The sequence below is a fragment of the Bos javanicus genome, chromosome 4 (genome assembly GCF_032452875.1).
Source record: "Bos javanicus breed banteng chromosome 4, ARS-OSU_banteng_1.0, whole genome shotgun sequence".
Taxonomy (NCBI): domain Eukaryota; kingdom Metazoa; phylum Chordata; class Mammalia; order Artiodactyla; family Bovidae; genus Bos; species Bos javanicus.
Window position 1 is genome coordinate 40,489,326 of NC_083871.1, and position 23,173 is coordinate 40,512,498.

A 23,173-nucleotide genomic window follows, 5' to 3' on the forward strand; every position below is an offset into this window, starting at 1 on the left:
GTCATGAAGTGATGGGACCAGATGTCATGATCTTAGTTTTTTGAATGTTGAATTTTAAGCCAGCTTTTTAACTTTCCTCTTTCACCTTCCTCAAGAGACTCTTTAGTTTCTCTTCACTTTCTGCCATGAACAGAATGAAAACGCAACTGCAGTTGTTTATAGTTGATCCTGAAGACAGATACTAGTCCCCTCATGAAGTTTCCCATGAAATATTCCTATAAGGACAAAACAAATGCAAAATTCACATTTTACCCCTGTGATGATAATATGAGTGACCACAATACTCTTTTACAAGCTTGTCATGTGCACATAAAAAATAAAATCACTAACAGACTCTTACTACTGAAATTCCTTACCATTCTACTTCTGTTTGAAATACAGTAATATATAGACAGGGACATTCCCTGGTGGCTTAGAGGGTAAAGCATCTGCCTGCAATGCAGGAGACCTGGGTTTGATCCCTGGATCGGGAAGATCCCCTGGAGAAGGAAATGGCAACCCACTCCAGTATTCTTGCTTGGAAAATCCCACGGACAGAGGAGCCTGGTAGGCTACAGTCCAAGACATTAGAGAGAACATACTTTATTTTGGCTGAGTTGGGAAATATAGAACTTTATTGTGTATGAACAATTTAAAAGTATTTAAAGTAATGCTGAACTAGATTTCACATTTTATAAAATCTTATACATCCACCTGCTATAAAATTACCCAGGCAAAAAGGTGCAAAAAAGCAGCAATTTCTTTCTGGCAGTTTTTCTCTCCAGAGCAAACCACTATGACCAGTTTATTTTGTTTAATGCCAGGAACTTTAGAAGTTGAGAAGGCTAGGGTTTAGAACACATCAAAAGAGAAAGAGATCAAGGGTCAGGGATATAGATTAGCAATGGGTTAAGAATGAAAGTAGAGATACACTCATTGTGTTGAAAAATAAGGAATGATTTTAATGGAGGAAATACTAAAGCCTATTAACCATGCAGATAGCAATTCCGCACACCTATTTCTAGACCAAACCTGTTTGACTGGCTTGGTCTCAGAACAACTAAGGCAACCCAAAGAGAATGCTGATGTGAACAAAGTCAATAACCGTTTGCAGTACAAACGTTCTAAAGATATGGTTCGGGAGATTTAAAATGCTATCATCTAGAATTTGAGCAAATGAGGAAGTTAGGAGGCAGGAAAGTCAAAGAGGAGAAGAGAATTAGAGAAGGGAGGAAACATACAATAATAACTCACATTGAAAAAAATTAGACAAGTCATTCATGCCAGAGTTTCTCTTTCTAGTCCAGTGTTTACTATCCATGAGACTTTGGGCTAACCTTCTCTGTTCTCATGTGTAAAATAGTCATTTCATTCAGGAATGCTGTTCATATACTATGCAAAATTACTAGAATATACAGGATCCATCTTCTCCTGTGACAAATATTAAATATAATTAATAAGAGGAGAACTTTCAATCTCTTAAGGATTGAGATTCCTGAAGTAAAGTTTATTCATATAGTTCATCTGTATGGTGGGGAAAACCTGAAAATAATCTTTCTTTAAATTTAAAATAATGGATTTCATAGCTATACAGCTAATAAAGAAAATATGAGTACATTACTCAAAATCAGTCCAAGAATTTAAATTTAGGACCACCAAAAATATAAAAAATAAACAAAGGTCACTATACTTTATTAGGAAAACTTCAGTGTACAGGTGTCTATAACATCATTCCTTTAACATCTCAATGAGAGCAATTTTAGTATTTTAACTTGGATTTTTTTTCCCAAAAACATTTTGATGAGGGTAAACTTTGTAATTAGTAGCCTAGGAATTTAATAGTGTCATTACTCCTGTAAATCCTTGTAGTGTTCACCTTTCCGAAACTAGCTTAATTGATTGTGTTAAAGTATTTGTCACTGAGTCACGTCCGACTCTTTGTGATCCCATGAACTGTAGCCTACCAGGTCCCTCTCTCCATGGAATTCTCCAGGCAAGAATACTGGAGTCAGTAGCCATTCCTTTCTTCCGGGGTCTTCCCCTCCCAAGGACAAAACTAGGGTCTCCTGCATTGCAGGCAGATACTTTACCATCTGAGACATGAGGGAAGGCCCTCAATTAGCTCAAGTTATTTCCCACCTATGAGGACAGGGTCAAAAACTGCATCCAAGAAAAGTGGCACTGGCCAGCAGTGTTTCTTATATAAGTCCTGTCAAGGTTTTTTAGGCTTCTAAGTAGTTTGGGAAAAGAGGGGCAGAGATAAATCTTATTATGGTCACCTATTGACCCTCTTAAAATTTCACTATATGGCCCAAGTTTCAGTCAAACATGAGAAGTAATTTGTCCTTGTGCTTGAATCTGACTTGACTAATGCCTATCAATATTTTCATGACTCATTTTGAGGTGTGGTCAATGGTAAATGTCTGAGTCCTGCGCAAATACTATTAATGTCTCAGTACTGGGCAAATACTGTTCAGTTAAATACACTGAAAGAAGTTTATTCAGCAAAGAAAGAGAGAATCATAGAACAAGTTTCATAGACTGGTTAAATATAAGCTATTTGTCATACCCTCTAAAGCCTTTTGAAAAATTGAGATGATTCTTGCAGCTTTAGTAAAGTGAGTTTGGTAGTAAATTTGGCATGCATTCCACCTTGCATTTCTTTATCTTGGTTCCCTGTGTAAATATATTCTACTTTGCATAGGTTTACAGATTGCTACTGCTAAGTCGCTTCAGTGGTGTCTGACTCTGTGCAACCCCATAGACGGCAGCCCACCAGGCTCCCCCGTCCCTGGGTTTACAGATTAATCAGTGTCTAATGGGGCTTCTCTGGTGGCTCAGCGGTAAAGAATCTGCCTGTAATATAGGAGATCTGGGTTTGATCCCTGGAGGAGGGCGTGGCAACCCACTGCAGTATTCTTGTCTGGAGAATCCCGAGGACAGAGGAGCCTGGTGAGCTGTAGTCCATAGCGTCACACATAGTCCGACACGACTAAAGCGACTAAGCAACTGCAGCAGCAAGTGTCTAATGACTCCACATTTTGAAATTAAGGATTATACAGTTTGTTAATGTTCACTGCATTCTTCTTGCTAATGATTTATTCTTTCCCTCCCTAATTTACAAATGCTGAAGGATATATACAAATGCATCAGTAGGAAAGTAATAGTGATCACTATAACTCGGATCTTAATCAGTTTCAGAAGTATTTCAGAGAAAACCACGCATAGTGTTTACTCATGTTTACATCTGGTTTCTAATACTGTCAGATGTTTTGTCAGTTAAATTCATTATTACAGACATGTCAAGGAGCTGCTCACATTTTTATTTCACTAATTATCGCAAAAATAATTTAATTGTATTAGATTTTTTTAAAAGAACAGATCTACTTAATTTGAAATTTCTTTCATAAACATAGTTTGTGTCTGAAGATAATATTGGCCATGGAATATAATTTTTGAATACAAGTTTGCATTCTTATTTGGCATAATCCCTTCGTATCTCACTGCACAGAAAAAGTTAGCGCCATAACATGTCTACATAAGAAGTGGTGCTTAGATACATGAAAGATGTGTCTTAATCGCTTCTTCTCTTCCTCCTAGTGAGATTTAGCTCAGCTGTCCCACTCCATCAAAGATTTTTCACTCTCAGAAGTATTTTCTATGATAGTTTATAAGAATTTAGTGATCTAACTTACTTCATAAAGAAAATTATGAGAAACATGGGTGGAGAAATTACACTCCATGTTCTCTCTGTATAGTGACATCTACTGGGCTGTAGCTCACAGTGATTTTTAAGCAAGTACCTGCTCATTTTATGGAGGTGAAAGCTCATTTCTCCCCAAGTACAAATATCTAATTAATTGTGATCCAGAGAAATAATTCTCACTTAAACATCAACGTTAGTTCCAGAATTTAACAAGGTTACCTGAAGGTAGTGCTGGAAATATATACCCTTGATGTCTAGATTCATAAACCTCTGTTGGCATAATTCAAAACAGGCTTCCTCTACACAACTGTGAAATAATTTCTTATAACTATGTTTTGGGAGTATCCCGGAAAGTAGGGTATTGTATATGAGTGACCGTGGAGAGGTCGACAAAGTTACTGCTTTGGGGACATTAAGGAAGCACAGTAGGAAACAATACCCATTAAAAGGATAAACTTCTGCGATGAGACTGTTTTATGTAGACCGGTTTTAGAAAACGTTCCACAGGGAAAGGACGAGACTCATGCCTTTTAAAAACCCATCTATTTGCCTTAAAAGGATGCTGTGATCCTTTTCTAGCAAAAACTGCTTTGCACTTTGATAGTTAAGGCCAAGCTTAATCCTGAATGCCTTCCCAGAGCAGCCGGTAACAAACAAAAACCTTGGAACACACCCTGTAAGTTGCTCACTCCACCGCGGAGTGAGAAAGGAGCAGAGTTGTTTAGTTGGCCCCCTAGCCTGCTGCAGCACATTCCTGTATCTCGAGGGCAGCCTGTCCTGGGGTCGGCCCCGCCCTGGCGGCTCCCTGCCACCCTCTCGCGGGCGCGCTCTGGGTGGGGCCTCGCGGCCGGTGGAGATGCGGCGGAGTGTGCTGGGCGGGTGATGTGAGCTGGCTGGGCGGCGCGCCGGGGCAGCCGGAGCCGTGCGCCGCGTAGCTGTAATCGGACACCCGAGCGCTCGCCCCTTGCGCCGGCCACTTTCCATTCACTCCCGAGTGCTTGATTGAGCGACGCGGAGCAGGGCTCCGGGTGCCGCGCCGCTGCAACGCTGAGGATTCCTTTACAAAGGAACTCAGAAGGCAGGAAAGAAAGAATTTCATCGCTGGGACGCCCTAGAAATTACGGTCTTTGGGGGAAAGGGCTAGAAACGAGGATCCAAACCTGTAGCACATTGACGACTTTTCCGCGCTGATCTCTTTCCACCTCGGTAAGCTGGATTCGTTGTTTTCAGCATTACAAATTTAGCAAAATACAACTTTGGATCTGTGTATAGACTTTTCACACATCCGTGTTCTCAAATATGGATATTTTCTTAAGAGCGCATGTAGTTTGTCATGGAAGTGTTTCCCTTGCAGAGAGCCTGGCTGGAATTGCTTTTTTAGGTTATGACACCTGCGGAGAGTTTAAAGTTGAGTATCCCTGCCTTCTAAGGCAAAATTACTGGAGAGAATTTTATAAGAGGACTTTTATTACATGTTATTAGTGTTCAATCACAAGTGAAAACAGTAAGCATCGTGTCTTAAGTGTTTGAGTTAAAGGGAAGAAGTCATAAAATATGAGGGGCGGGGGCATGTATAAGTAAGATACTTGACTTTCCCTCACTTCTCATCTCTGGATGGCTTGAAATCACGTTGCTCTTTATACTCACTACACTTGACCTGTCATTTCATCTCCAATGTTATTTTTTGCAATTTGTGGCATATGTTGCTTTCATGGGGACATATCAGATAAGATATTGATAATAGCAGTATGTAAAAATGTGTAATTATTATCCTGCTTAATACAGAGGCAAAGGTTAGGCATATTTATATATTTGAGGGGGGGTGGTGGTGGTGGAATTTAACTATAAAGTCAACAAAACCAGGGAGCAAATTACTAAGGGAAAGTCACCCTGTAAAATCGGTTTTCTTTCAAATTAATTTAGGGATGACAAGGTGAAGAGGTTGTGGAAGCAGAAAGAAAGTGTTTCTTTTGAAAATTACGAACAGAAACATCTCTAGGGTTTCCTCCATCTGTGTGGTAAAGAAGCATAGAATCTTTTTTTTTCCTACCTCTTATTTGTACCATCTAAGAAATCAATATAAGTTTTGTTTACATTTTGTTTACAGTGGCATGTTCAGTTTAATTGTTCCTTTGCTTCTGTATTACTGAAGTTTCTCTATTGCTTCTGTACTGTATTGTCAAATTTTAGTGGCATTTCTTTATAGCCACATACTATTGAAGATCAGTATTGTTGTAACCTGTAAAAATAAATTTCTAGATTAAACTCTGTTGTGTCATCTCATTGTATAATTGTGTTAGACTCAAAATGATTTTTTTTTAATGGTCCTGAGTTTATTTTGCATATTGTGGCTACTGGAGCTCCTATAGATTTGATATTACACATTATGTGATCTCTGGTGTTCAGACATTAGTTAATAGCATGTATCAATTATATAGATATGGTTTTAAACAGTAGTACCTGTCTCTCTGATTTATCGTTTGAAATTTTGACAGCCCACTTTCTAGTTGATTTATTTTAAAAAACATTGAGGGATACATGGTTCACTGTATTGCTCACCACTAAGTCATTGGTTTGTATTTGGCACAAATTCATGATTACTTCATCTACATCATTTAACAGCTGTATGGTCATCTGTATAAACTGGCAGATAACTAATTCCAGTGATATAAGTGATCAGGAATTGAGCCCTGGTAGATTTTTGTGTAGAAATATCATTTCAGAGATGGTTACTCCAAAGAGCTAATGAGTGTGTGGAAGTGAAATTTTATGTGAGATTTTTCTACTGCTACTATTTTATGGTAGAAAGAGAAGTTTCCATCTGTTAATACCTATTGGCACCATTCTCAAGTCTTTTCAGTGTAATGTGTTTTTTGTTGTTGTTGTTTAAAGAGAATAACAAGTTTAAATATTGGTTTTTCCTTTGGAAATTGACAACATTTTCCTGGCTGCTTTGTTTAATAGTCACATTATTTTGCTGGATGATGAAATAATTTCACTTTTAACAAAGACTTCCAGACACAAATGAAATCAAATCCAAATTTTCACATGTAAGACAGAAAGTCACAGCACCTCCTACTGTTTGCATGACTCTAAAAGTTCAGATATGTGAATAAGGTGCTGTCTAGATCGCAGGTTTTGCGTGTTTGGTGGGTGTGTGCTCCTAAAATGTGAAGTAAAATATAACAAACTTATGATCTTTATTGTAAAGGTATTTTCCCTTGGATATTAACTTGCAGATCTGAAGAAATGGCATTCCAGGCAGTTTGCATCTTGGTTGGAGTATTTGTTTGTTCTACCTATGTGAAAGGATCGCCTCAGCCCCAAGCAAGAGTTTACTTAACATTTGATGGTAAGAAAGTTGATAAACAATCTGAGAAAAATGTTGAAGTCTTTTTTTTTTCTTAATGCAGATAAAAAAATTAGTAAAGAGAGTAAAATAATAATTGAGTATTGATTAGCATTAAAAAATGTCTACTGGATTGCTTTTTGGATGATGTGGCTTTTTTAAATTATTGATCAATAGACAAAACCCTCTATTTCATTTGTTTATGAAAACGTTTGAAATGGATTCTGCCCTTTTTGAAGTTTCTTCTGTGTTTACATGTACATGCATGAGGAGATGGTGAAGAATCCAAAGCCTAAGATCTTTAAGCTTAGTAGTCATTTAACTTTGATGAGGAACACCCCTTCTATGGTACTTCTCATCAATAGAAAGAGCTGTGCAGGTTTAGTTATTGAAATTTTTTCTAATACATTTTGAGCCTTAAATTCAAGACTGGATCTCTCTATATATTGTTCTAATGGTGTTCTTCTATTTCCATGAGGAGATCCTGAGGTTGGCAAACTCTCCTAATTAATTGAAAAGGACCTAAAATAATATGCTTTTGATTGCTGTTGTTTGCAAATTCTCTCTTCCAAATCTTAGGAAAATGAGTGTGATTTCAAATATTCACGAACATGAAAGGCTTATTAAGGTCCTCCAAGGGAATGGTTTGCCAAATGTGTGCATGAGCTTTAATGTATATAATTCAGAAGACTTGGAGATGGATGATTTTGGTTGTCATGTAACCCAAAATAATTGGACAGATGGAATAAGAGATGGATCAGGAAGATCATCTTGCCAGTCAGAGTCATTTATACTTTTATTGCTCCTTTCAGCTTTATCTCTGCATAAACGTTAGTGTCACTGGGCATATTTTCATTCATTTGAGAAATGGTATACTCTCAGGCCTTATATACCTGTGTGCCTTTGAAACTCTGTTATCTTGAATTTCAAACAGCAGTATGACTGACACTTATGAGTCAAATGTCCATCTATTTTCTTGTTTCTTAAATCACTAGTACTTTCCCCAGGGTCATCACAAGCACTGAAGGAGCCTTATATGGGACTTAGAGTGTATGAGCTTCTAATTGTTTCCTTAGCTTCTGAATTAGCCATTCCCCTCAAGAACCCATGGCTATCAAGTTTAGTTGGGAAGAAAAAAGACCTTTTGAAGTGTCTTGCTGGCTGCTTTCACCTCTTCTTCCAGGATGAAAACTGTGAATTGTTGTTTACTCACTAAGTTGTTTCTGACTTTTTGCAACCGCATGGACTATAGCCCACAGGCTCCTCTGTCTGTGAGATTTCCCAGGCAAGAATGCTGAAGTGGGTTGCCATTTCCTTCCTCAGGGAATCTTCCAGACCCAGGGATCGAACCTGCATCTCCTGCATTGCAGGTGGATTCTTTACCACTGAGCCACCAGGGAAGCCCTAGAGCTATGAATTATCCAATCAAGTAAAAAAATAAAGGCATTAAGGAGCAGTGCAATTCCCTCCCTGTTTTCTGTATTTCTCTCAGTGTGTAGGAAGATGACATGGCAACCCACTCCAGTATTCTTGCCTAGAGAATTCCGTGGACAGAAGAGCCTGGTGGGCTGCTGTCCACTGGGCCGCACAGAGTCGGACACAACTGAAGCGACTTAGCATGCATGCATGCATAGGAAGATGAAGTGATCACATAGATTAGGTATCTAAACCTGCTTTCTGTTACACTGAAACCAATTAAAAAATTTTAAACTGAAACTTAAGCTTGAACACGTAACTGTTAAAAACAAGTGTGTCACTAGAGATAGTTCATCAAGTCTGTTTTTGAAAAGACAGTTGCATTTTATCTTTTAAAGAGGAAATTAAGTAATACAGTCTTTTAAAACCAGACTTCAGTATCTTATAGGATAATGACTACTGTTTACAACATGACTGGAAATTATGATGAACTTTTTAAAATAATGCGTATCTAAAATTTTAAGTGCTCTGAAATTAAAAAAAATCTTACAGAATAATACTTAATTTATAATATATGCAGAATACAGCATGATTAGATAAGCTAACTATCTGAAAATCTTATAATTCCTATTTTATTCTTCCCAAGAGTCTTAACTTGGAAATAACTAGATAGAATTCACTTAATTTGGATACTGTTTTAAAAAGATATATCAACAAGGATAATGAAATCCTGCAATTTCTAAATTAATAACAAAAAAAACCCCTCCAAAAATTAACTATGTAATAGGAAAAGTATCTTGAGCAAAACCAGTTGTTTAAAATGTATAAATTTTAATCATTAGGTCATAGTAATTTTCTTAACTGATTTGACTATACCTGTTTGAAATCCTGTTCCAAATTTCTTATTACTTAAAGTGTCTCAGTGATCTTATTATGATTTGTCTGAGTATCACACTGAATAGGTTACTAAAGATATAGAAATTTTGTACAGGGTTGACATATATACTTTCTTTCATTTATTAATATTTTAAAATTTCTGAGTGACCCATTAGAAGAATCCTTTCAGTTTTGTCTTACTGTCCAGTTAAGAATCACAGGCAGTTTAAAGGTGTGTGAAATAAGAGATCTCTTCTCCCATACACATTCTATCCCTTCTTGTGGTGGTGGAGTGATGGAGTGATAGCATTTGGGAAACAGTGACCTACAAATTTGCCTTCCCTGTTATCTAGCACAAGGTCACCTAGATGGTTATCACTCCTAGGGGAGAATATACTTCAGGTGTTATTAAGTAATTATGTGTGCTGGATAAATCTTGAATGTTAAAAGAACTGTTATTCCTATTAGATACTGTGTTTCATAAAATTTTATGCCAAATAGCTTTTCAAATGAATAAAAAGTTCATGCAAATTATTTTTGTTTGAATTGAATTTTTCTTGAAAAAAACCAGTAGTTTATGGATTCATATTTCATAACATTATTGTCATATTCTTTCCAGAAAATCTTTAGGACCAATAAGGTTCATAAGGAAAAGCAAGGCTATGTATATAAATAGACAGAACTTGTTTTGATTGCTAATATTATGTTGAAGTTGTTAATGTTCAACCAGTCAGTCACGTCTGACTCTTTGCAACCCCATGGACTGCAGCTCGCAAGGTTCCCTGTCCTTCACTATGTCCCAGAGCTTGCTCAAACTCATGTCCATTGAGTCAATGATGCCGTCCAACCATCTTGTCCTCTGTTGTCCCCTTCTCTTCCTGCCTTCAGTTGTTCCCAGCATCAGGGTCTTTTCCAATGAGTCAGCTCTTCACATCAGGTGGCCAAAGTAGTAGAGTTTCATGTCTAGCATCAGGACTCTCAAGAGCCTTCTCCAACACCACAGTTCGAAACCATCAATTCTTTGGCATGCAGCTTTCTTTATGGTCCAACTCTCACATCCAAACATGACTACTGGAAAAACAATAGCTTTGACTCTACGGACCTTTGTTTACAAAGTAACGTCTTTGCTTTTTAATATGCTATCTAGGTTTGTCATAGCTTTTCTTCCAAGGAGCAAGCATATTGAAGGATGTTCCCTCTATTCCCACATTTAATATTTCTTGTAAATGAATGTTGAATTTTGTCAAATACTTTTTGTGCATCTATTTGAGACAATCAGTTTTTCTGGTTCTTCCCCTTCATTTTGATACTGTGGTATATCATGATGATTGTTTTGCAGGTATTGAACCATTCTTACATCCCTAGAATAACTCCCAATTGATTATGGTGTATGCTTCTGTTAATGAATTGTTGAATTCTGTCTGCTGATATTTTGTTGAGGATTTTTGCACCTATGTTCATCTGGGATATTGGCCTATAATTTATGTGTGTGTTTGGTGTCCTTTATGATAGATTTTCATGGCAACAAGAATACTCCAGTATTCTTGTCTGGAGAATCCCTTGGACAGAGGAGCCTGGTGGGCTACAGTCCATGGGGTTACAAAGAGTCGGACACGACTGAAGAGACTTAGTATAGCATAGCATAGCATGATAGATTTTGTATTTCCATTTGTTGTATTTCCATTTTCATGTGTCCCAAGATATTTTCTTAATTTTTCTTTTGATTTCTTCATTGACCAATTGGTTGTTTAGTTGTTGTTGTTTAACTGCTAAGTTGTGTTCAAGTTGTTCAGTAACATGTTTAATCTCCACCTATTTGCAGAGTTTTGGTTTTGTTTTCCGATTTTCCTTGTAATTGATTTCCAATCTTATACCATTGTGATCAGAAAGGTACTTGATTTGATTTCAGTCTTCTTAAATGCATATGACCTAAAATATGATCTATCCTGAAAAAATATTCCATGTGCCCTTGAGAAGAATGATTATGATGCTTTTAGATCGAATGTTCTATATGCATGTTAAGTCTTTGTGGTTTAATGTTTTGTTCAAGACTGATTTCTGTTGATTTTCTGTTGGGATGATCTATTCATTGATTTAAGGGATATATTAAAATTCTCTCCTATTATATTGCTGTCATTTTCTCCCTTTAGGACTGTTAATATTTGCTTTATATATTTAAGTACTCCTATTTTGGATGAATAAATATTACAAATATTATATCTTCTTGTTGGTTTAACAACTTTATCATATAATGACTATCTTTGTTTTATTTTTTACATTCTTGGTTTAAAGTCTATTTGTCTGATGTAAATATATCTACTCCAACTTTCTTTTGGTTTCTGTTTGCATAGAACATCTTTTTTTTCATCCCTTAATATTTAGTGTATGTATGCCTTGCATCTGAAGTCAACCTCTTGTAAGAAACATGTAGTTGGGTCTTGTTTTTAATCCATTCAGCCATTCTGTGTGTTTTGATTGTAGAATTTATTCCATTTATGTTTAAAGTAATATTAAGTAAGTATGTATGATTTTTCTGTTAATTGTTTTCTTGCTATTCTCTCTTTTCTTCTCTCATTTTCTTCCCTTGTGCATTTGTTGTTGTTGTTTTTTTCTTTCTTTTTTTATTGCTTGATAGCTCTTTTTTCCAATTTTTATTGGAATATAGCTGATTTACAGGGCTTCCCAGGTGACTCAGTGTTGGAAAATCCATCTGTCAATGCAGGAGACACAGGATATGCAGGTTTGATACCTGGGTCAGAAATATTCCCTGGAGGAGGGAATGGCAACCCACTCCAGTATTCTTGCCTGAAGAATCACATGGACAGAGGAGCCTGGCAGGCTACAGTCCATGGGGAAACAAAGAGTTGAAATGACTGAGCCATTCAGCACACACATGACAGTTGATTTACAGTATTGTGTTAGTTTCTGTTGTATAGTGCATTAAATCAGGGATATGTATACATATATCTACTCCTTTTTTTCCCCTTAGATTCTTTTCCCATATAGGCCATTACAGAGTATCTTCCTTTGTGTTTTGATGACTTTCTTTACAGTTATGCTCAGATTTTTTTCTTATCTTTTATGTACCAGTGAGATTTTTATTTTCATATGTTTTCTTGTTACCTGTTGGTTCCCTTTCTTTTCAGCTTAATGAAGTCCCATTAACTTTTCTTATAAGGCCAGTTTATTGGTTGTGAATTTTGTTTTTTTTCATGACTGGAAAACTTTTATCTTTCCTTTGGTTCAGGATGATAACCTTGTGGGGTATAGTATTTTTGGTTGGAAGTTTTTTTTTTTCCTTTCAGCACCTTGAATATACCATGCTACTCTTTTTTGTCCTTGAAAGTTTTTGCTGAAAATTCTGCTGATAAGTCCTTTAGGGATCCCATTATATGTAACAAGTTGCTCTTTTTTTTTTTTTCCTTTCTTGCTGTTTTTAAGATTCTTTTGTGATCTTTAAATTTGACCTTATAATTACAGTGTGTCATTGTGTGGATATCTTGGGTTCTTTTTGTTTGAAACTTGCAGGGATTCTTGGATCTGGATGTCTGTTTCCAAAATTAGGGAAGTTTTCAACCATTATTTCTTTGAATAAATTTCCTGCCTTTTCTCTCCTTCTTGTACTTGTGGGACCCTGGTTAAGCAAATGTTACTCCTTTTCATGTTGTCATACAGGTACTGTAAGCTATCTTAACTTTTTAGAATTCTTTTCTTTTTTTTTTTTTTTTATTTTGTTTTGTTTTGTTTCCCTGTTTGGGTGAATTCCACTGCCCTGTCACCAGGTTACTGATTCTTTCTTCTGTTTCATCTTGTCTGCTGTTGAACCCTTCTACTGTATTTTTCAGTTCAGTTTTTATATTCTTTAATTCTGAGACTTGTCTTTTGTACTTTCTTATCTTTTCTGTATTGTTCAGGTTCTCATTGTCTTCATCAGTCTTCTTCTAAATTCAGTGAGCATCTTTATGACTTGTGCTTTCATCAGATAAATTTCTTGTCTCCATGTAATTCAGATTTTTTTTCTGAGGTTTTATTTTGTTCTTTGTTTGGAGCATATTCTTGTTTCCTCATTTTGCTTGACTCTTTGTTTCTGTGTATTATATGAAATAGCTACCTCCCTCAGTATTGAAGGAATGGTCTTTTGTAGATGAACCTTAATTGTTCAACGTTGAACTAACATTTGCTTGTCTTTCAAACCTTTGTGATTGTCTGAAAGTGTGAAAGTGTTTAGCTCAGTCGTGTCTGACTCTGTGACCCAATGGACTCTAACCTCTGTCCATGAAACTCTCCAGGCCAGAATACTGGAGTGGGTTGCCATTCCCTTCTCCAGAGGATCTTCCCAAAGCAGGGATCAAACCCCACTCTCCCATATCGCAGGCAGATTCTGCAAGCCTTTTGATCATCTAAGGAAGCTTTGTGATTGTCTAGGCAGTCTGATTCATTCTTGACGGGTCATAGATGATGTAACAATGACTGTGAGAGTTTCATAGCAAGAGATTTCAGGAAGAACCTAGTTTCAGGCTGATTGGAAGACTTTCCTCATATAGCAGCTTTTGAAATATGCAAATATATATAGCTCTGTGGGACAACAATTTTAAGCCCTGCTGTCCTCTAGACCAGGTGATATGAAGGTGTCCCCTGAAACTCAGGGCTACAAACAAGTGTATGAACTATTTTCTGGTAGGTACTAGTGAGCTGCAGTGAGGCCAGAGGAGAGTACAACCATGGCATTCTCTGGCCTACATTCCCTGAGAGCACTTCCCATAGCCTCTAGTGTGTGGCAAATGTTAAGTCTCCCCCTAAGACTGAAGCTCAACAAAATAGGTGTCTCTCTCTTTTTTTTCCCACAGAAAGTCGGGTTGTGTTTCATTATGCTGTGTCTGTTCAATGTCCTGGGTGTGGTAGCCTCCCAAGAACTGACTCTGTTTTAGTCCAAAAAGTTCGCCAGGCCACCAAGCCAGATAATCAGGGTGCACCTTCTGTGTGGACTGGGCATACCTGCTGGCTTTAGTGATCCAGCAGGAGAGCTCAGGGTCATGATGAATCTGCAGACTTTAACAGTAGTGATGAAGCAGAAGAGTGCAATAATGCAACTTCCAGCTTTAGTAAAGCAGCAGGAGAGCACAGGGCAAGTCACGAATGCCAGAGATATTGCAGAGCAACAGGAGACTGCTTTGACTGTTTGTGCCTACTGGCACTAGCCAGGTAGTGGGGAGAACACAAAAAATGTCACTCACCAACACCTCAATCCCCAGAGAGAATCCCAGCATCCACTACTCCTCCCCCACACTGCCCCTTCGCCCCACCCCCGACCCCAGCAGATGCTTTAAGACTGGCAAATGAATTACCTTCATGTATAGACTAGGAACTTTTTAGGCTGCTACTTTTCTGCTGAGTCCCAAGGTGAGTTGTCTGTAAGTCTTTAAATAGCAAAATCTTGGCTCCAACAGCCTTTTGGAGCCTGAACATAAGCCCCTGGAAATAAGTCCCTTGATTTCAAAGGCAGACATTATGGGAGCTCATGTCTCCTGTGCAAGTCCCAAGGGTTGGGGTACTTGATATGGGGCACAAACCACTCACTCCTCAAGGAGATGTTCCATATTTGTGAGCTGATTGTGGGTTGCTGTACAAGAGATGGATTTTCTTGTAAGAAAACATCTCTACCTGTCCTGCCCCTTTTATCCTTTGAGCTGTTTAGTTTCCAGCTCATTTTTTTTTTTTTTTAGAGGGAATCATTCCTTTTGTAGTAGAAGATTTGGTTGTGTTCATGTGAGATGGTGAGTTCAGGATCTTCCTATGTTTCTTAGCTTGAACTGAACAAACTCAATTCAGGTCAGTTGCTCAGTCATGTTGAACTCTTTGTGACTCCATGGACTGCAGTACGCTAGGCTTTCCAGTCCATCACCAACTCCTGGAGCTTGCTCAACTCATGTCCATTGAATTGGTGACCCCATCCAATCATCTCATCCTCTGTTGTCCCCTTCTCCTCCTGCCTTCAATCTTTGCCAGCATCAGGGATTTTTCTAATGAGTCAGTTCTTCAAATCAGGTGGCCAAAGTCTTGGAGCTTCAGCTTCAGCATCAGTCCTTCCAATGAATATTCAGGACTGATTTTATTAGGATTGAATGGTTTGATCTTCTTGAAGTCCAAAGGACTCTCAAGAGTCTTCTTCAACACCACAGTTCAAAAGCATCAGTTCTTCGGAGCTCAGCTTTCTTTATGGTCCAACCTTCATATCCAAATATGAGCAGGAAAAATGTAGCATTGACTAGACAGACCTTTGTCAGTAAAGTAGTGTCTCTGCTTTTTAATATGCTATCTAGGTTTGTCACAGATTTTCTTGCAAGGAGAAAGCATCTTTTAATTTCATGGCTGAAGTCACCATCTGCAGTGATTTTATAGTCATGTTTTTAATTTCTGTTATTAAGTACTGACTTATTTAGGAGCGTCATGCTTCTTGATAAATTTACCTCTTTTCCATTATGAAACATCTCTGATTATTCCTGGTAGTAATTTTTGTTCTGAAATGTATTTTGTCTGAATGTAACAATTTCATTTTTCTGGTAGAATGAAAAATATTAACAAAAAATTAATTATAATTTAGTGGGGGAAATATTGATTATGATTTCAGTGTCCTTGAGGAAATTTTTAATAAAATATTGTGAAATGTATTTAAACAAATATTTTTATGTACATAAATGTATGAATATTAGATTGACATTGTGGTATAATGAGAACAGTGTTTACATGGAAATAAATATTTCAGGGGTTTCAATCCTTACTTCTTCAGTAATTAACTCTGAAACTGTCAGGACCTCGATTTCCTCAATCAGGTACAAAAAAATTTGGACTAAATTGTTTCTAAGACCCCTTGCTATATCCGTTGGTAAAATTATATGATATTTGAGCTTAGTATTATTTTATAAATATGACCTCCTTTGAGTAAATCTTTCACAATAATACCCTTAGTATTTTTAAGAACATTTTGTGTGAAGAACCTAGGCAAGTGGAAGAAAAGAAACCTAAACAATTTTTTAAAAATCCATAGGTTTTATTACTGGTTTTAAATCATAGTTGTTTGCTTCTTTCTGGGTAGTCTATAACATGATGATACTGCTTCATAAAATCAGTTTGAAAATTAAATGAGTTAAGTTTGTAAAGTGTTTTATGTTGTATGTAGTGTTCATTCTATTATAATACATGGAGGCTTTCATGAGTTATTATTTGTAAATATGATCTTCATTTGGCCTCCTCTGGTGGCTCAAATGTTAAAGAATCTGCTCCAATGCAGGAGACCTGGGTTCGATCCCTGGGTCAGGAAGATCTCTGGAGAAGGAATGCTAACCACTCCAGTATTCTTGCCTGGAGACTTCCATGAACAGAGAAGCTTGGCAGGCTACACTCCATGGGGTCGCAAAGAGTCAGACACAACTAACTAACACAACAGCATGATCTTCATTTGTACTGTATTTAATTCCACTCCACTTAGCATAGAGACTGCTATTTGTTATTGCTCAATAAATGATGAGTTAACATAAGTTTTGATACCCATTTACCACTACACCTCCACAGCCAATAAAGCTTTGATACAGTACAATCACTCTTCAGTGAATTTTATTTTTTTTTTAAATTGATGGATACCAGGTAAAATGCAATAGATACTCATTTCTTCATCATAGCACTAGAATAGGAACAGCATGAGAGAGGAATTTTTGTTACTTTTTACACTAATGAATTTAGATCCATCCCCTGCTATGCAGGTGATGGTCAGGTGTTTTCTGGTGGTGGTTTAGTCGCTAAGTTGTGTCTGACTCTTGTGACCCTGTGGACTGTAACCTGGTGGGCTCCTCTATCCATGGAATTCTCCAGGCAAGAATACTGGAGTGGGTTGCCATTTCCTTCTCCAGGGGATCTTCCTGACCCAGGAATCAAACCCAGGTCTCCTGCATTGCAGGCAGATTCTTTACCGACTGAGCTACGAGGGAAGCCTCTATTTATTTCCAAACTCTTCACATTATATGCTAAAGATTCAGTGTGGTCTGGGAATTCACCTTTGTATGTTAACCCTTTTCAGTTAATTCTCAAACTTCCTTCTAATTATTCTGTGTCCTTCCCCATCGACATCTAACCTCTGTAAACTTTAGACATTTTCTACCAGAGAACCTTCTGTGCATTTTGATTAGAAGCCTGGTTTCCAGTGTTAAATGAAAGATACTGCATATAGGTCCTTGATAGGTAACCTGCCAATAGTATTGTCTTACTCCTCAGTGTCGTTGGCATTTATGTATGCTAGCATGTGTGGCATATCTAGATATGTCTACAACTTGGAAGTATTGACCCAAATGAATAATTTTTTTTAAGATTCTGTTTTTCTAAAGTTCAATTTTTCATGATGAGCTTAAATTTAATAAGAATATAATCTACTTTTTGACTGTCATGGCACATAGTATGTGGCTTGAAATTGTAGACAACAATTTGTCACTCTTGGTGCATTTAAGAGTATTATAAAACTTCAGAAAGGAGAGCATGTGGGATGATTCCTGATCCATTTCTGCACTATGATATAAAATTTATGTGTATAAAAATATCCATAAAAAGATGCTAATAAAATCAATATCACAAATATAAATATACCCATGTAAATAACAAATATGGGCATACACTCAAAGCAATGGCTGTTAGTTTATTTGTTTTTTTTCATATTTTTGATGTACTTGAAATTGATTCAGGAATATTTGCATTGTATATGAACATTTAATATACCTTAAGTCTGATATTTTAATTGAGAATTACTGGATTTGCTAATTTTATATGAACCAATGAAGATATATATTATTAAATTGCTGAAAGAGTACAGTATCTTGGATTGTGTGTGTGTGTGTTTTAAGATTGGATTGTTGTTGTTGTTTAGTCACTAAGTAGTGTCTGACTCTTTTGTGACCCCATGGACTGTAGCCCACCGAGCTCCCTGTCCATGGCATTTCCCAGGCAAGTATACTGGAATGGGTTGTCCGTTTCCTTCTCCAGGGGATCTTCCCGACCCAGGGATTGAACCCACATCTTGTATATTGCCGTCAGATTCTTTACCACTGAGCCACCAGGAAGGCCCCTAAGATCAGGTTTCAGCTGCAATTCAGAAGTTAACTTATCGTAAATCACACAGTAGCTTCACCTCAGTTACCAAAGAAATAATAATTCAATCATGTGAATTCTTTTTTAGTACAATCCTCTAAGTTATCAGACTTGATTTTTTAAGTAATCCTAAAAAATACTGGATTATCTTTTTTATTATATGTTTTTAAATCTAGAAAGATAATATTCTGAAATAAAGAAGTAGGATAAAACTAAAGTGTGCTCAATTAATACACAGGGTTCAAAAAGTCTAAATATCATTTTACTAAACAGGCAGATGTCTGGCTCTACTTCAGGTTTTCTTTTGGCTAAAAACTCTTATGAGTTATCATGGTACCTATGGAAATATTTTAAAATGCTTTATAAAACTGTCAATGCTCACAAATAAATTCACTGATAGTAAAATGCATGACAGAAAAGTCAATTATTTGTGATTGCTAGTAATTTTTTGCTTATGTTCACCAAAATAGTTAAGACTTCCCACTGCTAAAGTGTTCTACTCCCACTTAAGCCTGTGACTAATTTTCTAAAGCTCAAAAGAAAAATGACAATTAAAAGATTAAAACTCAGTAAAGATTTTTACTATTTGGATGCATAGCTATTATTGGCTAGTTTTCCAGTCCAAAGTTGAGTTTTACAGTTACATTTACATATGTATGAGAGCAGTTTAAAAACATAAAAATGTCAGTGTGAGTTGTATTGGGAAACAAGTGTATTAACTGTAGAGACTAGGGTTGCATAAGAGTATAAGCTCTTTCAGTTATTTACCTTGTTATTCTTTCTGCCTTCTTTCAGTGCTATATTTTAATTAATAAGTTGTTAAAATCTCCAGGTCATTGGTAATATATAAATGAAAGATAATGGAAGTTTACAGAACCTCTTTTCTCTTTTAATATCTGTCTTATTTGACAAGAAGCTTAGTTAATTAGACAATAAACGAAAGGACCCCTGTGAACTCATAGGCTAAATCTAAAAGCTGATGAATTGTTCCTGAACAATAAACTCAAAATGATAAATCACCTCTTATGAACTCTGGTAGCATTAACATTGCAAGGCACATTTGTTGAAAACTGTTTGTCTAATGGCTGCCCAAGATATAAAAATAAAGTCAATTGTTCTTGGTTTCTCCATTAATCTTAGAGAATGCTCACTCTGATTGTATGGAATCTTCTGAAATATTTAGTTCTTGGGAAAACTTTTGCTTCTTCAGTTTCCTTTAATTTCCCTTCCAGTCGTCTCAGTTAAATATCAGTTAAACATGTTAAATAACACCTGCGTGTTTTAATAAACTTAACTCAACAAGGGGTGCTGTGTGAATAAGAAGCTATTAGCATTCTTCTCCTCTGAGAGAATCAATGAACTCAGGAAGGGGCTGATGAATACAAGTGTGAGTTGGACATTACCTAAAGCATAAAGATTTTTAAGTAGAGTAACAGTAAGTTTGTTATGTAAAGAGCAAGTTAAAACAGTTGTAAAATACTATAGAGATAGAAAATGAGAAGAAATTGTCAAAAAATTTAAATGTATATTTTGCTGTAAGGAATATATTGACACGAGACTCTAGTAGTCAAATAAGACCAAATATGTTTCATAGCCTTGAATTGTGAGAAGTTTTAATTATTGCAAAGGATGTCTCTTGGGAAATATTAGAAATTATTACAGAATTGTATTGATTAATTAATTGTATTAATTAGTACAGAAATGTATTATAGTGATATGCTGTGGATCTCTTTCTAAATGATTTTTAGAAAAAAGTTGGAAACCTGTAAATTGCTGTCAATTCTTGTACTAGGTAAGCTTTCTCAGAATCTAATAAGCTTAATTATGTTGCTAAAGGATGATGCTGTGATGTTAAGCCATTCCTAGAGGTACAAGGTTTCTGCAGTTGGAAACAAAGAGGGTTGCTTCAGTGAAATGAAATCAGAAGAGTGAGCTTATGTTACCTGGTTAGTCAACCATCTATAGCAATTCCATGGAAAAAGGATGTTATATTCCATGATTATCCATAGGTACATGTGAATATTAGTGGTTGAACTATCAAATGAAGACAGCTCAAGTGATGCTAGATAATTTTAATACGTTTGCATGTTGATCAGGACTTCCCTGGTGTCTCAGATAGTAAAGAATCTGCCTTCAGTGAGGGAGACCCAGGTTTTATCCCTGGGTCAGGAAGATCCCCTGGAGAAGGGAATGGCTACCCACTCCAGTATTCTTTCCTGGAGAATTCCATGGACAGAGGAACATGGTGGATTACATCCCATGAGGTCACAAAGAGTTGGACACGACTAAGTGGCTAACATTTTCACTTTTTTTATATTGATCAAATATGTGAATATGTTCTTCACAAGAGTGAATAATGGTGTATGTTACATAGACTTTCTCTACAGTTTTGATTTAGATAATTATACCTAGAACTAAATATATGCATTTTTCCATCCTTCATAGAATCTGTGTGCTACCATTTTGCCTTCTATGTTTCTAAAATATTTTGATAATTTATTCATCACTTCATGGGAAATAGATGGGGAAACAGTGGAAACAGTGTCAGACTTTATTTTTCTAGGCTCCAAAATCACTGCAGATGGTGATTGCAGCCATGAAATTAAAAGACGCTTACTCCTTGGAAGGAGAGTTATGACCAACTAGATAGCATATTCAAAAGCAGAGACATTACTTTGCCAACAAAGGTCCGTCTAGTCAAGGCTATGGTTTTTCCAGTGGTCATGTATGGATGTGAGAGTTGGACTGTGAAGAAAGCTGAGCGCTGAAGAATTGATGTTTTTGAACTGTGGTGTTGGAGAAGACTCTTGAGAGTCCCTTGGACTGCAAGGAGATCCAACCAGTCCATCCTAAAGGAGACCAGTCCTGGGTGTTCATTGGAAGGACTGATGCTAAAGCTGAAACTCCAGTACTTTGGCCACCTCATGCGAAGAGTTGACTCATTGGAAAAGACTCTGATGCTGGGAAGGATTGGGGGCAGGAGGAGAAGGGGACAACAGAGGATGAGATGGCTGGATGGCATCACTGACTTGATGGACATGAGTTTGAGTGAACTCCGGGAGCTGGTGATGGACAGGGAGGCCTGGCGTGCTGCGATTCATGGGGTCGCAAAGAGTCAGACACAACTGAGCTACTGAACTGTACTGAACTGATTCATTATAATAGTAATCACTAACATTAATATTGCTTTTGTGCCAGGCACTATTTATATACCTCATGTTATTTAATTCTCTAACAACACTGTAAATAGGCACTATTTTTATCCTCATAAAATAAGTACAGAGAAAGTAACTTGTCTAAGGTCACAGGAATGGAAAGGAACATGATAAAGCACGAGCAATCAGAATGTGGAACCATTTCTGGAAATACTGCTAGAATTAGTTTTAAGCTCCACAAAAAAATCACAATGAAAAGAAAAAAACATTTTCTGAGGAAGTCACATATAATTCCCTTTATCACATTAAAGGTGTCAGTATATTTTTGCTTTCCTGTTGAAACAGCAAACCTTCATGAACATAATGGATATAAAACTCATTCTCTACACCATTCCTAATTCCCTCTTCAATTTCAGATTCATCAAGGTGACGATGAGGGAATTACCCCTCTGGACCAAGTTTATTTTTTTGCTATAGCTGAGGTCTCCTTTTGTGGCTCTGAAAGTTAAGAGTGAACTCAGAAATGATAGGAAAGCTAATTATTCACTCTCCTCACCTCACTATGCAGGTTTATCAGGGTGTGTCTATATAAGTTCAATATAGCCTTCAATATTTTCTTTTAAAGAAAAAGAAAATCATGTGTTCTTTTTTATGAATACCATTACAGTGTCAAGTGACTGTAGCAGTGAGAGACAGTGTTTTCATTTCCCAAATATCTTTTATATAATGAGGTAGAAAAAAATCCAATCATCTTGATTTAGTTCCATTACTGTCAAAAATAAAAGTATTGAGAAAGAGAGCTGCAAACTTTGGGCAAATTCCCGTACTCTCTTTTGCCTTCTACTTTTTCATTTGTGTGTTACTTAGAACCTCTGTTGTTAATGAAAACAAAGTTAAAAGCGAGGAACAGAAAGGTTAGACGTTTTCTAAGGCAGAGTATGAGTTGGCAAGAAGGGCACATAAAAGGCAGAGCTCAGTGCTGAGCCATGTGCTATTTTAGGGCAGCGCTAACTATGAAACAATGTGCTGAGCTGTAAAAGATGGCAAGTACATACTGTGTTTCCAAGGTACATGCTCAGAAACAATCATTTCAACCTTCCCTCCTTGTTTAGGAAGAATGAACTGCCTTTGGGCCCTCAGTAGTAATATGTTACTTCTACAAGGTGCTTTTTAACTTTTCAGAGAATTTCCACGTTATCTCATTTATTACAGAATTCCTAGGAAACGGGTGGGCATGGAGTCCTCGAGGGACTACAGGTCTTGGCTAAGGACCTACAGCTTGATGGTAGCAGAGACAAGACTGGAAGAGGGAAATGGTATACGAAGAAGAAAATTAATTATGTAGAGAATCAGAGGCATTCTGCAAATGCATATTACAAAATCTGAAGAAATGCCAGGCCATTAATTTGAATATTAGCAAATTTGTCTCCTGCTGTTTGCTTTCCCAAATTATACACAACACTGTAGCTTTAACTTACCTTAAATTGTTAATTACTGATTTGTAGCAATAATTTGAAGTTTCCCAGGTGTTTCAGTGGTAAACAATCTGCCTGCCAGTGCAAG

At 36.8% G+C, this 23,173-nt stretch overlaps 1 protein-coding gene across 3 annotated transcripts in view; it reads left to right on the forward strand.

Annotated features, from left to right (window-relative positions):
- Positions 1 to 4,801: 4,801 nt before the first annotated feature.
- SEMA3C (semaphorin 3C) overlaps positions 4,802 to 23,173 on the forward strand; it is a 207,580-nt gene continuing 189,208 nt past the window's right edge. The window contains exons 1-2 of one of the 3 annotated variants that reach the window (XM_061413794.1): positions 4,802 to 4,891; positions 6,925 to 7,037. In XM_061413794.1, the coding sequence (XP_061269778.1) occupies positions 6,935 to 7,037 (103 nt within the window). In that variant the 5' untranslated portion in view covers positions 4,802 to 4,891; positions 6,925 to 6,934. Of the gene's footprint in view, positions 4,892 to 6,432; positions 6,457 to 6,896; positions 7,038 to 23,173 lie in introns of those variants that run through there. The other 2 variants (XM_061413795.1, XM_061413797.1) reach the window with 2 other exon arrangements.